The sequence below is a fragment of the Cucurbita pepo genome, chromosome LG17 (genome assembly GCF_002806865.2).
Source record: "Cucurbita pepo subsp. pepo cultivar mu-cu-16 chromosome LG17, ASM280686v2, whole genome shotgun sequence".
Lineage (NCBI taxonomy): Eukaryota > Viridiplantae > Streptophyta > Magnoliopsida > Cucurbitales > Cucurbitaceae > Cucurbita > Cucurbita pepo.
Window position 1 is genome coordinate 7235707 of NC_036654.1, and position 15159 is coordinate 7250865.

Here is a 15159-nt window from a genome sequence, read left to right on the forward strand (position 1 = left end):
CCCTCCAAGAATAAATAAACTTGATTCATTTTAATATGACATGAATGGTAACATCTTGTAATAATTTTTATAACATTTAATTTCATTGTAATATAACTCTAGTTTTCACGATTTGAATCTCCAACGACTATATCCTTACCTGTCTCAATGATACTTCCTTAGCAAACTCATGGAAGTCTTTGCATGCTCTGAGGTTCTTGAAAACCAGGATGGGAGGTTTACTTGTGCCAAGATGAGCCCTTAAGCAATGGCAACTCTCTCACTATGAACCAGAAGTTGTTTTCGATCTGAAAAATCACATAGCCAAATCCTCTTCTGTTTGAAATGCAGTTTGAAGATGGTGTCGATCACCGACAATGTACCTGTGCGTTGAGCCTTTAATGGTATTCCAACTGCAGCTGAGCTCCTTCTTCAAGTTCTTCTTAGCCATTTTCTTTCTCACGTGAGCTGCTTCTTCCCATTTCCCAAATGCAGTACACAAATTAAACATGGTTAGATGACTGATTGAGTGTCCCCTGGATTCAACTGAAGGAGGGTTTTCAGCTGCAGTCTTCCCGACGGTTCTTGTGTGATCCAGCAACCACCCAACAAGCATTTCCAGCTCATTTCATCGTCATTGATTGTCATACTCTTTATCAACGCAAGGCCATCATCTAGGACGCCACCACAAGAGTATACATCAATCATACAATCATAGCGAAGAATTCTAGATTCTGTGTACGGTACCAAGCCTGAATGGCTGCAAGAATAAAGGTAACAGCATTTGGCCGAACACTGAACGCCTGCATTTTAATAAAAAGCCTCAAAGATTCAGATGCATACCCATGATTTCCATAACCAAATATTACAGCAGTCCAAGCAGCAGTATCAAGGTTTGTCTAATGATTTGCAGGTTTGGAAGGCATAATCTAATCTGCCACATTTGGAGTACATTGTCTCACCATTGCACTCTCTCCAAATAGGTAAGGAAATCAGTCCCCTTTTATTGCATCGCCAGGAACTTGAGTTCCAAAATCGATACATGTAAGAGCAGAACAAGCTTGAAAAATGCAGGAATAGGTGTAAGAATTCAATGCCACACCTTTATTCCTGATAGTTTTAAATGTCTTTAAAGCATCACTGAAGTTACCAATCTGGCAACACTCCATGTAGAATCATTGGGCTCTTGTATTTTCTCAAAAGTTTTAAAAGCAGCTTCAAAACTTGCACATTTCACATAGAAATCCACCAGAGGAATTCCTAAAGAAACTGCACTGTCCAACCCAAATTCCTAAAGAAACTGCACTGTCCAACCCAACTTTAGTTCGGTAACCATGAATTTTCATCTCCAAATTCAAATCTTCTAAAGCAGCACATACCTTGAGGACAATCAAAAACACAAACGCGTCAAGTTCGACACCATCTCTGACCATTTTCCCAAAGAGTGATAGAACATCCTGCAGTTCGTTACTTCGTTGAAGAGTACCCTACCATCAATCCAGTCCAAGCCACCTTGTTTTTCTTTTCAGTCATCATATCAAAGACGAGCTCAGCTGCCTAACCAACCACATTTGACATACATGTTCATGACTGCAGTCTCAATCGAGGCATTTGAGCTCAGTCCATGTTTAAACACCTGAGAATGCATTTGATTGCCAAGGTCTAACATAGAAGGATCATCAAAGAAACTTAAGAGGCTTGTAAAAATGGATTGGTTGGATACAAATCCTTATGCCTGAATTGACGAGAAAGCCCAATCTGCGTATATGCAGATATCATTATAAACCATGACACCAAGTCTCTTTCGAGCATTTCATCGAACAGTCTTCGGGCATTTGACAAGCTACCACAATAACAATCATTTTTTAAAAGCACAACTCTGAAGGAAACCAGGTGGGTTGCGCACCGTCCTTTGCAGTAGATGGTGAACGAATTTACCATCTGGTAAAACCCTCAGATTCCCATACACTTGGAGAAGGCATTTGAACGTTTTGGCAGCAACAGAAACTCCCGCCCTATCCAGGTCTTCGAGAAATTCTCGAACTTCTTTGAGCTTCCGAAGAAATTAAATGCACACTTTCAAATTGGCTATCTTGAATATTTTCTCTGGAGAAAGGATGCGTTTCAAAGATATCCATGAAGGAATTTGAGTAAATTTTGCTGATTTCAAGGCCGGAATCCTATTATCACGAGCTGCCGCCGACGAAAGCTTGGTGGGTAGGAAACATTGCGAAGGAAGTATAGAATACAATCAATAATGGCCTCGAACTTGTTCCGAAATCTCACCAACTAAGAACCAAATTTGTCCACATATTGGTGGAGAAAACCACAAGGCAGTGTGATCAAATTTGTCTTTCCCTGTTATCAAGGTTACTCATGCACAGGCCACCTGCACCTTTCTGAACTACAAATTTGTTTCGGGGTTTTTGTGCTTACGAAAATCGGGAGAAAGTGAAAGACCGGAAATTTCATCTTATTCTCCTTCTTTTATGGATTTTGGGCCTTGAATTGTAAGGAGTGGACCGGCCCTAAATGATAGCATGGACCTTGCCATAATGCCTGGGTTGCTTTGCCAAAGTTTCAGAAGTTCGTTCTTTTCAGCCTCGGCCATGGCTTATTCCTGGGTTGATTTTCGGGGTCTTTTTCGCTTCAGTTTCTGTGCATTTGGCTGTTGTTCTGTTTGAGCAGGAATAGGATGGAAAGGTTCTTCTCGGTGCGGCAAATCCAAACTCAATGCGACTCTTCCCACTCAATCATGCTTGTTTCAGGGCCTCCTTCCTGGTACTGCCCCATATCCCTCTCTCGCTTCTTCTTCATTTCGTTGAATTCATTCTAGTTTCCCTCAAAATTTTGCAGCGGAAAGACTTCCTTGCTTTTTCAGTTTGCTTTTAATTTGGGTTTGGAGGGAAATGTTACCTTCATCTGCAACCGCCGCAAATTAGAGAATAAACCTCCATATCTCTCGCAGGCATCTCTCTCCTTGTTTCTGTCTGTGTGTGTTGTGGTCATATTGAATAGAATGTTGCATATTTGCTGAAACTTAGAACCCTTTGGGCCTAACATCCAGGGAGTTGATCCAGCATCCGAAACCTTTCAGCGCATACAAATGAAGTCGGTGGTCATTCCATTCTTTATCCTAATTAAATGACGATCGTCCCTTCACTTGCTTTACTTGAACGTGTGAATTCTCTAATTCTGACTTCAGGTATTTGGAGGACGACGAGGGAATTAACAAGTACTTCTCTGCATTTCACCTGCATCGTACACTTCCCGTGGCAGTTGTTATTGACGATTTTGGAGATTTTTTCGAGGAAAGGTCTTCATATTTTCACATATTTTCTATCCTTCTAACTTCTATCCACTGGTACTCTGTGCATTACTATGTATTTTTGTAGGTTTTTATTCCCTTTTTCATTTCACCTTCTATTTGTAAGGCGATGTCAGGAAAAATATGCCAATCCTCGCGGAAGAGACCTAGCAATGGTTAGAACACTAGCACTTTGTCATAATGCCATGAGCCTAGCTAAGTGGGTTTGCATCTCTCAGAACTTCCCATGAATAAATTACTCTCCTAGATGACACCCTCTTCTTTGCTGCTTCTAACTTCAAAGATTTTTCGGTCAGTGTAGGCCTTGCCAGCTTGTGTTGTCTGATACACACCACGGAGAGTCCCCAAGGTTGATATTCATTTATAAGAGATGGGTTCCAACCATTTTCACCATTAGAGGTTAGTTTAAGCTGACTGACTGCTCAACCCAAATTCAAAGCAGTTGACCCCATTTTTTGTTATTTGTGTATTGCATGGTAATTTCAGAAAATACAAATGATAAGTGGTGCAAAGTGATTGTGTTGTCTTCTTGATGGTGGTTAACTGATATGCCCTTTTGGCCACCTGTATTGAACTATTTCTGGTTTATGTTGAAGGTGATGGATCTGGATGGTTCATCCTGAGAAGTATTAACAATTGTGGAAATGACTGTTGTTTGAGGACTAAAAGTGCAAAATACTCGATTGCTCTTCAGTTCCTGAGTTTGGAGGAAGTTTCTGAAGACATTACAGAATAATGGATTTCCTTGCAGCTTGAGTACTTCATCATTTGTAAGTCTGTAGGTTGACCATGATATATTAGTATTTGTTCATGAAGAACAATCTTCTGATATTAGTATCATTATCATATAAACTTGGTGTCTGTTCAACTTTTATGATGGGTGATTAATAGTTGCCTGTATAATCTTACTAATCAATCAAGTTTTTCCATTATCTCAATTTTGAAACAGCATGAAATTCTTTCAGCTTTCTCACTAAACGAGCAAGCAGTTTTGAGTATTGTTTATGGTAGATTATTGCCTTTCAGCTCCCTGTATTTATCTGAGAACAGATGGTCTTATGTTCTTTCAGAATATCTAACTCTGTTTTCTACTAATCATTTACAAGCACAAGGGAAAGTCAGCAGAAAAGAAAAGAAAACAAAACAACTGAAAGTTAACCCTGGGCTCAACCCTTGTTTACAAATCCTGGTTCCCGTTAAGATTTTATAGTAAACCCCTTTTTGATACTCTGGATCACAGAATTCACCACCCCAGATCATCACAAGCCTCCGCTGGAAAGACTCTGCAACAATCGTTAAATCTCAAGAATAATGTATCATATTGCCTATAGATGTTTAAAGTAGTGTTGCTTCACAAGAAATGAGTTGGTGCAAATGGGTTGTTTTGTTGAGATCTTACATCTTGGGACAGTCATACTGTCGATACTCTCTATCGACAGGCTCCGAAACACTGCGCCCCCTTCTTGGCCTCTGGTTTTAGCTTTACTTCCGGATACATTTCAACATCACAAGTTTCCCCTCCAATAGTGTCACAAGCCTCAGCTGGAAAAGCTCTGTAGAAACAGACACAGAAGAGCAGCAAACGAAAAGGGGTATTGAATCAGACATATTGTAGTCAACTGTTGAAGGGTCTTGTCCAACCGCACTTGCCTTTATTTGTAGGGTGGGACGTTGACGTTGAGTTTGAGAGGTGGGGTGCCTTCGTAGGGACCTCATAGGCATTGAGAAGGCCTTTGATTTGGTGGTTGGTGGGAAGAGAGAGCATGATGATGGAGATGCTAAGGAAAGTGGTGAAGAATGGATCAATCTGCTGCGAAGTTGATGCTTGGATACTTCTTGAGAGTAGGATTCAGACTTAAAAAAGGTTAAACAGATAAAAGATGGCAGATATCTCGCGACTGGATAAGGTTTTGGACCAATTATTTAGAGGAAAAAAGAACAAACTAGTGGTTGTGAAGGCTTGAATGGATGTATTATTCTTAGAATATTAGTATTGTCCCTTTATCTATCATTTTCTTTTTCATTTTTCTCATATCAAGAACATTCTTGAAGCGAATCCGTAGATATGTTTTTATTCGGTGGTTAATCTTTTTTGTTGAAGAGCTTAAATATCTGAGAATTTTGCGACTATTGGAGCATGAGTAGATCGTTTGCCATAATCGGACTGAGCCAACTGCTTCAAAAGCTCTGTAATTGGGTCAGCATCACAAGTAACTCATCGCTGCAGGGCCTGTCCTCGGGCAATTCTCGCGGCTCCACTGATTCCTCGAGCCACCGTCCTACACTCCCCCCACTGCCACTCCCATCCTCTCGGTTCGACAATGCCCGCTCCCTCGGATCTCTACCAGTTAACAAAACGCTCAGTATCACCCCAAAGCTGAAAATGTCGCTCTTGTCAGTATACCTATTCAAGATGAATGCCACCAAGCCATGGATTAAGCATGCAATTGTAATCAAGTTTCTTACCTAGAAAAGCAAAGGAGTATAATCATTAATGCAGAGAGAGAAAACGACATTGTAAAAAGTTCAGCTAACTTCAGTATCTTATCAACATCGTAAGCTTTAAATGAACTTTGACGGGTAATGCCTATTTGGGCAATCAATGTCTGTATACATCCAGGGGCATTTCTTTCATTTTCAAAGACCGCAACCGCAGAGGATTTTAGAGTACTGAAACCTTGGGGTTTGGGAGGATTTAGCCGGAGCTGTTAAGACACTCAGGAGCGGTGTACAAAGAAGCAGGTCTATCAAAATCAGGGAAGAGATTTGTTAACCCACAATCACCCAACTTTGGTTCAAACTCTGCGTCCAACAGCACATTTGCAGGGTTCAAATTGCAGTGAAGAATTCGAGGGTTACATTCAAAATGAAGAAACTGAAGCCCTCTGGCAAATCCCAACAGCAATTCGCAGCCGAACTTCCCATCTAAGTTCCAATTGATTCTCTCGCACTTTCCTCATTGCGTCCTCAAGAGACCCAAACAGCAGCTGCCCATTTCGTCGACGTAAGCCCTTAAGCTCATCATATTCCGATGCTTCAAACCCCCGAGCACCGCCATCTGCTGCTGCATTCGCCGCCGTTCCTCCGCGCTACCGCATTGAATGGGTTCGAGCTTCTTCACCGCCACTGTATGGCCATTGGCGAGAACAGCCCTGTAGCATTTCCCATTTGAGTTCGAACTCAAACCCAGCCAATGGGTTTCGCTCCGCAGCGCTGCCTGGAGAACATCGGCATCGATTTTTGGGGAAAAAATTAGGGGTCCTTCAAAGAAGTGGGGTTCGGTTTAGGTAACCCACAAGGCTGCGGATGAACCAAATAGAGAGAAAAACGCCAGCGAGTCCGGTGACGACCCCTTAGGCGACGCTGAGAAGAATCCTATGAAACCCATTCTTGAAATGGGAAGTTTTAGAGAATGGCACGAAATGCTCGCAAGAGCCAACAAGGGCATCGGAGCATAAACTTGGGTTCACCTTACAGAATCACCGCCATTAAATGTACAGAATTATGATGAGTACAGAATTATGATGAGTGTTAAACAGCAGAGTACAGAATTATGATGAGTGTTAAACAGCAGAGTACAGAATCCGAAGGACAAATTCAAATTTTGATTCCACATGTCGTTTGTGTCCCTACTAATACTACTAGTCTACTACCAATATACAATACTTTCTGTAGTTTTAATTAAAAAAATGATATTACGTGTGTCGGAATTATATTATATTGGATTTATTACGGAGTCAATATCACGTAATTTTATCCTTGCGACGTGGGGATGACAGCAGCGTAGACGTAAGGTTTAGATTGGTTAATTCATTTTATTTTTTATTTTTTTATTTTTTATACTTTAGCTTATCAAATATTATTTATTATTACCACAATGTCAGTTGGGTTTGTTGTCTTATTCTGTGTTGCGTCCACCTTTCCTCCAAAGATTGCTTCTTCATTTAAACATCTTATTTCCTAATCTTTTATATCTCAATATCAATAATACGTATTTGAATCCTTTACTAAAAAGCATTCCAAAAACGAGTAAACAACAAATGGAACGAGGCAAATGCGTGTTAATGAAAATAAAATAATAATAAAGATTTACAAATATAGCAGAAAATGAAATGGGGTCAAATATGAACCTCTTATCTGTGTATGGGGAAATCCATGTAAATTCTACTCTCCACTAATTTGGTCGTCGTCATAAAAAGACACAAAAACGTTGTTGCTTATGTACACATTTGCACTGCCTGCTTCTTATTCTACAGCTTGTCCGCGATCCTGCCTAGAGCATCTGCGAGCTTGTTCAGAACCGTCACTAACCCATCTGCGTGGTATCTTCGCTGCTCCCGGTCCAGCTGGAAGTTCATGTTTTGAGCTTCAAGTTGGGCAGTCAGCAGTTTCCCATTCTTTTCCAGGATGCCAATCAACTCATCCTGCATCATCATACTTTCCTCCTCCCCCTCTTTTGCAATGCGCTTCCGCTTCCGTCCCTCTTGCAAACTCGATCCTATCTCCGGATTTGCCGCTGCTTCTCTCTCATTTGACGTGCCTGTTGCACACCAGATTGGGTTCACAATCAGTTATTATTGTCTCCACTCTTCCCAACAATTTGGGGATTCAGAACACCAACAAAAAAAAAAATAAAAAATAAAATAGGCATCCGTCTTCATAACGTTGGACTCTGAAGCTTTGCCAAACCCAATTAAACAACACCTCTAACAAGATTTTAATCCAAGTTTTTGAGCCTTCACAGAACGGACACTCAAACTTTGACCACACTTACAGATTACAGCTAAAACATGATTCGCAGAGCCAGCTGAATTTTGAAACTGCGACGCTCGTAGTGGAAAGGAGGGGGAGGGGGAGGGGGAAGGGTAAAAACAATAGGATTCACGAACGTACAGACACAAAAGCTTAGTGGGTACCAAAAAAGGGATTCTGACTGAAAATTTGAAGCGCACAAGATAAAACATATCAAATCAACAATATAAGAACATAGTGCTTTATTGACTTCATTATTCATCCGGAATTGAGAAGACAAAAAAGAACTAATCTTTGCAGCTAATGAACATAGGCGTGCAACAGCACCAGAGATTTTCATTCATCCTCTAAATGAAAGGTTGAACCATCAAACGACCACAATGATTATGAACAAATACTTGTGTCTGAAGGAAGGGTTTACAACAGAGTCCCAGAATGAATATGTATTCGAATTGTACTTTGAGCTTACCTTGATCAGGACAACCTTGACTAGCAGGTTGGTACGGCTTCTCTGTAAATCAAGGGGAAAGAAATTGAAACTAGAAATAAATGGAGCTTCAAATCTTCTTCGAAGCCGACAGAACATATAAAATGGTTTTTTTAAGAAGGGTGGAAGGAGAAAAGAATAATTGCCACATAAAGCTGCAAGAATCTCGAAACAACCAGGAAGATTTATCATTTAATTTTTTGAAACCGGATGTTTTGGAGACCACGCAGGTTGTAGAATGAGAATTAAACAAATAGAGAGAGATTTGAATTTGACCCTTCTTCTCCAATTACCTGATAAAGGTGCCGGAGCAGGGATTTCCCCGTCGGGCGTCGGGACCGGAGCCTCCTTCCCCGGGACCTCCTTGATGGGGCTCTGGCTGGTTTCGTCCTGCTCGAAATCGGAAAACAAGCCGTCGTCCGCTGCCGCAGTTTTAAAACTATCGAAGACGTGCTCCGGCTCGGCGTCGTCGGAATTTAGGGCTGACGTGAGAGGGGGGACCGGAGGAGGAGCAGGAGCAGGAGCGAGGGCGAGAGCCAGAGCCGGCGACGGCGAAGGAGCCGAGCCGGATTCCAAGATATCATAAACCTCTCTGTCGAAAAACCCTGGCAATTTCCTCTCGCGCCTCAAATCGTTCCTCATGAGCCAAAAGGATTCAGAGTCATCCCTAATTTGGGACTCCCACTCCTTGATCTTCTTGAAGTCGCCAGCCAAATTGCTCCATCTCTTGCGGCACTGAACCGGACCCCGATTAACCCCATGTCTCTTACAGTAGGAGGAGACAGAGGCCCACTTGGGCTCGAGCTGGGCGGAACCAAAGGCGAGAGTAGCAGCCCGGCCTCCGCGAACCCTGGTCTCAGCAACCTTCTTTCCCTGTATGAGGACGAGAATCTCCTGGCGGGTCCAACGGGGGAGCCTGGGGGTTTTGCTGCCGTTGTCTCCGCCGTCAGATGAGATGGGGCGGGCGTCAAGGCCATTCGTGACGGCGTCAACGGGAGTTGGGCCAAGGCTAAGCTGCTGCAAAGCCATATAAATATAAAGAGAGGACAAAAAAAAAAAAAAANCGTGACGGCGTCAACGGGAGTTGGGCCAAGGCTAAGCTGCTGCAAAGCCATATAAATATAAAGAGAGAAAAAAAAAAAAAAAAAAGAAAAAGAAAAATGATAAGAATATTGTTAAGAAGACGAGCACGTGACTTAATGGAGATTGGAGAATGGTTTTGGGACGACGTAAACGGGGATGTTTAGGGAGTGTCCGTTACGGCGTTTGGGATTCAGTTTGTCAGATCATCTCTCTCCGTAATATAGAGAGAGAAGTAGAAAAGGGGAGCAGAAAGAGAAAGAGAAAGAGAAAGAGAAAGAGAAAGAGAAGCAGAAGAAGAAGGGAGGGATTTGCCTTTAATGGCGTCGTGATTGGGTTCTTTATTTCAAAATTGGTTTGGTTTTACTTTAAAAATTAAAAATATAGAAAAGAAAAGAAATGAAGTTGTAGATTGCAGCAATTGACCCTTGAATAAATGCTTATTAAGGTTTTCCTAATTAGAATTAATTAAAATTGAATAAATCTGTGTTAATTATGGATTAATGCAAATAATAAGGCTTTTGTATATTAGTTTTCCAAGGGCGGCAGGGGGGAGGAGAGCTCATTTTGTTTCTCTCCCCATTTGGGCCAATTGGGTGTAAATTATTGGGAATATTACGCTAATTAAAAGCGTATTAAAACAAAAACAAAAGGAAAAAGAAAAGGAAATGGAGGGGTGGGGGGGGCATTAAATGGTCATAAATATTTAACCCTAAAAAAGGTGGATGAGCAGAAGAAGCAAAGCACGAGGATGGAGGGTAGGGCTACAAGTTAGGGAATCCTAATCCCTAATCCCTAATCCCTAATCCCTAATCCCACTAACTTTTTTTGGCTAATCAACCTCCCTTCCTTCCTTACACATTAAATCACTTGTCCTAATCTTCTGTTAGTGCCTAATGCTTGGTTATGCTAATATGGCCCCCCCACCCTCCAATAAACTCTCTTTTATTTTCTTTTCAAATTCAATTTCAAAATAATAATGGATGAGGCAGCCCACCACTCTCCCTCCCCTACAATCCAACCCCTTTTTCTTTTTCTTCCACAAAAAGTCCAACTAATTAAAACCTAAATCAAATTCACCCTTGCATCATACATATATTTATATTTCTTAACCCTATGTTCATATTGTAGTTTAAATTGAATAGCCAAAAATGAAGGGGTGGTTGGACATATTTAGATAACATAGTTTTATTAGACACACATTATGGTAATTAGTGGAGGGGTTAGTAAGGTGTCTCATTCTGTGACTCATTATTATTATTATTATTCTTTTTTTTTTATCACTCTAAATTTCCTATATTCTTACCCATTTCTTTTTACTCAATCTTCCATTATATCTCAGAATCCTAAATCTGTTCAACAAAAATACTATAATTCAAAATTCTTAAACATTAAAAAATAAATAAAAGTACAATATCTTTGTTGAATATATTTTAGAATATTATTGGATCCTCAAATCTTGATAAATAAGATTTGTATCATTAATTGTTTTTGTATTGTATTTCTAAATTGAATGCCAAATACGATAGGCTATGGGTTGAAACATAAATCCACTCATAATGGCATGCAAAAATTGTTTGAAAAGAAAAATTGTTTGAAAAGAAAAAAAGTGTTTTTAGGGCACAAACAAGCATGGATTTGGATATAGTGGAATAATATTGTTGTAATTATAACATTCATTACTAGGGCCAATTAATGTGTTAGTGATGTCTCCCTTTCCCATACGGATTTTCGGACAACCTTTACTCCTCAGTTCTTACAATATGTATATATATATATATAATATAATATAATATAATAGTTTAAATGCCTTAAATCTCTTGAATCAAGCTTATCTTTCCTTAATAGTTTTTAATTAATAGTTTATATATATATATATATATATATATTTTGTAAATAAACGTTTCTTTGATTAGATGGTAAAGATAAGACGATAGACAAATTATGATATCAAATAAGACTCTTCGGCAAAAATTTTGTAATAAATTAGGAGCAATTATATACTTTAATTGTTGAGATATGTTGAGTGTGAAATTATCGACCGCGTTTGAGTCCACAAGAGTCCAATCTATCTTATAAATAATAAAAGGATGACTATAAACTATAAAGTCATTAGTTACATATTCGAGTGGCACAAAACAATATTAAGATGTATTATATGGGTTACGAGTTTTCAATTCATTTATTTATTTATTAAATAAAAAATTATTAATGATTAAGTATAAATAATTAACTTTATTATTATAAAGGGTGGTTGGTTGTAAACAAATTTTTAGCTATATTGACACTCTATCTTGACATTCAACCCTCTATTTGAGCCATCATTTAAGGACCTTACCAATGTTTTAAGATTATTATTATTTATTTTTTTTATTCTGACTTTCTCTTGTTATTTTGAATGCTAAATATTATACTTATTATACTTATTATTATTTGTTTCTATCCTTCTTCTATTACAAATTTAAATTTTTTGTAAGGATTTAAAAATTAAACTACCCATCCAGATTTTTACACAATAGAGGAACAAAGTGCAACCAAAGTTAACTGAACATTACTTTCCATAAAATAGTAAAAATGTAACGTAAATATAATATTAATAATAAGTATTTTAATTTATTTTAAAAAATGTAAATATATTTTTTTATTTTATTTTTAAGATTTGTTGGAAAAATATCCACCAACATTAATATTTTATCAATATTTTTATTGACGTTTTCATAAAACGGCATTACCATTAACCTTTTAAACCTCTTGTACACTTGGGAAAATCTCACCAAATTTTTACTTTAATCACTCAAATATTTAGCTATATACATTACAGTTTTTGTTATGTAATAAAGATAATCCAAGTAAAAAAAAAAACATCTATGATGAAAGTACTCGTCATCATTATTATAAAATTATATTTGATCTAATAATTTTCGTCAATTAATTTATTTTTTAGAACTATTGTTATAAACTTTTTATTTATTTATTTATATAGTTCGTTTTGTAATCAACTTAAAGTATCTTTATAAGCCATTTTATTAAAAAAAAAAATTACATTAAAAATTCTCTATGTAATCTTGAGATAACTATTTAATTTTATCACACGTATAATATTAAAATAATAAATGGAAGATTTAAAATTTAATGTTGGCCAAAGAAAATGTTAAATTATATCTCCTAGCACTTTGTATGTTAAATATTTACCCTATCATTGATTTAATTAAAGAAATAATGTTATTTCTTTGTGCTAATATACGAAAATACACCTAAAAACATGTTAAAGTTGTTATGTTATTTAGAATAAAAAAAACAATTTATTTTAAATAGATTCTCAAACTCTTTTTTTTTTTTAAAGAATATATAAAAAAAAATTAAATACAAAAGTTATGAATTATTTTTAGAGAGTTTATATGTACCTATTAAATACAAACGGAAGAGTTTGTAATTTAATTTAGTTTATTAGAAGAAAAAAACAAAACGTTTAAGGCAAGTTGTTTTATTATTATTATTATTATTTATCAAAATTTAATTCAATTTTTTCATTTAAAAAAATATTATTATAAATATGTAGAAAAGAGAGTTAAACATATAAGTGACATGTAGTTGTTGACTTATTTAAATTAAAATTTTCATATGGCATCTTAAATTAAAAATTTAGAATGGGGGTATAATATGGGTTGTATTTAAATTTGAAAATTGATTTGGAAGGTTAAAATAATAAAAAAGATTATCCGTTCATTTTGACTGTAGTTTATTTTTTTGTCGTGTAGTGTTTTGGCCTTTTCCGTGATCTGGAGAATTGCGGGATTAGGGTTTGAAATTGCGTCCTAATATCCCATTCCCATCAAACCCTATCTTTCCCTTAAAAACGCTCCCAATACCTAATTCCCCAAACTCATCAACTTTTACCTATTTTTTGCAATAATCCAACTAATCCTAATTTTTCTTTTGTTTCTTCTGGTACTTCATAACAATGGTGTACACCAATTAACACAACGATTTTAAGGGGATTTTGGAAAATGAAGCATTTTAAAATATTTTAAAGGTATTGAGTTTGGTAAAGTTTTTCAGAAGAGTAAAAGAAGGTGCGGTGAATTTGAGTGGTAAAAATAGTGAGAGAGCATAGAATCTATAAAGAAAAAAAAGAAGATATATAAATGGATGGTATTCATTTTATAAAAGAGGGTGTGTGTGTGTGTGTGCGTGTATCATATATGATATATGGAATGGTATTAATTTCCAATTACATAAACACAGCTTTCCTTTTGTCTTAAGCATAACCACACTTTTGCTTTATCTCTTAATCACTCACTTTTTTTTTAAAATTTTTTTTATTTAGTGGCAGACAAGGACTAATATTTGTGTCTATATTTTAACAGTTTCCCTTAAAATCGTTTTTTTTTTTTTACTTTATTTTACTCGATTCTTTTGTATAAAGTTTTCCAAAAAATGGGATGCTTTTAAAAATTATGTTTGGGAATGATGAGTGTTAAGTATGATTTAGTTGGTATAAGCTCCTTTTTTTTAAAAATTTAAAAAAAGAATTATCAATAAGTGAATGATATATGTATAGAGAGTGGGAAGAAAGAAGGAGATAGAAAGAAATAATAAAGCTAATTAATTGAGGAAAAAAAAGAAAGAAAAGAACGTTAATAATGGGAGTTATTTAACGTAGCACGTGAATTAAGATGGGCAGTCGGGGGAGCGTCACAAAATGAGAGTTAGGCGTATTGTCGAATCGAGGGCCATTCTGGAAGGCCCATTGGGCCGAAACTCTATTCCCGCCATTTCTGGCTATATAATAATAATAAGAATAATAAAAAAAATATAAAAAAAATGATTGGAAGAAAAATAATGAAGAAATAATGGGGGAGAAGTGGGAAAGGGAAAAGGACAAGTTTAGGATAAGGATAATAATTAGAAAAGGAGAAATAAATAAAAAAAAGTAAAAAAAGAAAGAAGTGGGCGAAGGCAAGCCCTTCCCTTCCCTTCCCTTCCGCCCCCCCCGCAGAGGCCGTAAACACAATCAATGATTGCTTCCCACATGTGATTACCGATGATGTAACTAATGTAACAAATGAATTAATTAATTCATGAAAAAAACACGAAGAAGAAGAAGAAGAAGAAGAAGAAGAATGATGTTTGTTGTAATGCCTGTCCTGTTTGTTTGAAAGTTTATTGTAATTAAATATAAATAAATAAATAAATAAAGAGATTCTTTTTTTGTTTGCAGAAACAAGAAATGAATGAGTGAGAGTGTATTTTGTGTGTATGTGGTGCAGCACCGCAGGTTTCTTCACTCCTCCCATCCTAACTTAAAACTCCCATTTCTTTTTCTTTTTTCTTTTTTCTTTTTTCTTTTTTCTGACTTTTTCCCACCTCAATTTTTATCAAACTAAAATTCCAATTTCTAATAATAATAATTACACCCTTTTATTATTATTATTTGTTTCTAAAGTGGAAAAAAAACTTAGAATGGAAATTGGGAGGATGAGAAAAAAAAGAAAAAAAAAAGAAAAAAAGAAAAAAGAAAAAGAGAAAAGGA

General features: G+C 36.9%; 2 protein-coding genes and 3 pseudogenes across 3 annotated transcripts; 1 reads left to right on the plus strand and 4 right to left on the minus strand.

Annotated features, from left to right (window-relative positions):
• Positions 1–5: 5 nt before the first annotated feature.
• Positions 6–1412, minus strand: LOC111778826 (annotated as a pseudogene).
• Positions 1268–5358, plus strand: LOC111779141. Of its 2 annotated transcripts, XM_023659217.1 has the most exons (8): positions 1268–2760; positions 2836–2947; positions 3047–3090; positions 3185–3295; positions 3414–3506; positions 3609–3706; positions 3904–4077; positions 4414–5358. In XM_023659217.1, the coding sequence occupies exons 1-7, from the start codon at positions 2675–2677 to the stop codon at positions 4041–4043; spliced, it is 684 nt and encodes a 227-aa protein (XP_023514985.1). In that variant the 5' UTR covers positions 1268–2674; the 3' UTR covers positions 4044–4077; positions 4414–5358. The 2 variants fall into 2 exon arrangements, with proteins under 2 accessions (XP_023514985.1, XP_023514984.1); XM_023659216.1 differs by lacking the exon at positions 4414–5358 and having other exon boundaries at positions 3904–4245.
• Positions 4368–5050, minus strand: LOC111779142 (annotated as a pseudogene).
• A 618-nt stretch (positions 5359–5976) lies between the features above and the next one.
• LOC111778827 lies at positions 5977–6786 on the minus strand (annotated as a pseudogene).
• A 553-nt stretch (positions 6787–7339) lies between these two features.
• Positions 7340–9603, minus strand: LOC111778976 (trihelix transcription factor ASR3-like). Its single transcript, XM_023658994.1, has 3 exons — positions 8840–9603; positions 8529–8570; positions 7340–7847 (listed from the first exon to the last, which is right to left on the minus strand). Exons 1-3 carry the CDS (start codon positions 9573–9575, stop codon positions 7558–7560), a joined length of 1068 nt encoding a protein of 355 aa, XP_023514762.1. The 5' UTR covers positions 9576–9603; the 3' UTR covers positions 7340–7557.
• Between the last annotated feature and the right edge of the window lie 5556 nt (positions 9604–15159).

What these genes read in the sequence shown, in the direction of transcription:
- LOC111779141 (XM_023659217.1), top strand. Translation starts at nt 2,675, where the DNA reads ATGGAAAGGTTCTTCTCGGTGCGGCAAATCCAAACTCAATGCGACTCT. An exon ending in GGAGATTTTTTCGAGGAAAG is followed by an intron (nt 3,296 to 3,413) that starts GTCTTCATATTT and finishes TCTATTTGTAAG; the next exon opens with GCGATGTCAGGAAAAATATG. An exon ending in AATGCCATGAGCCTAGCTAA is followed by an intron (nt 3,507 to 3,608) that starts GTGGGTTTGCAT and finishes CGGTCAGTGTAG; the next exon opens with GCCTTGCCAGCTTGTGTTGT.
- LOC111778976 (XM_023658994.1), bottom strand. Translation starts at nt 9,575, where the DNA reads ATGGCTTTGCAGCAGCTTAGCCTTGGCCCAACTCCCGTTGACGCCGTC. An exon ending in TGCTCCGGCACCTTTATCAG is followed by an intron (nt 8,571 to 8,839) that starts GTAATTGGAGAA and finishes CTTGATTTACAG; the next exon opens with AGAAGCCGTACCAACCTGCT. An exon ending in TCAAGGTTGTCCTGATCAAG is followed by an intron (nt 7,848 to 8,528) that starts GTAAGCTCAAAG and finishes GGTGTGCAACAG; the next exon opens with GCACGTCAAATGAGAGAGAA.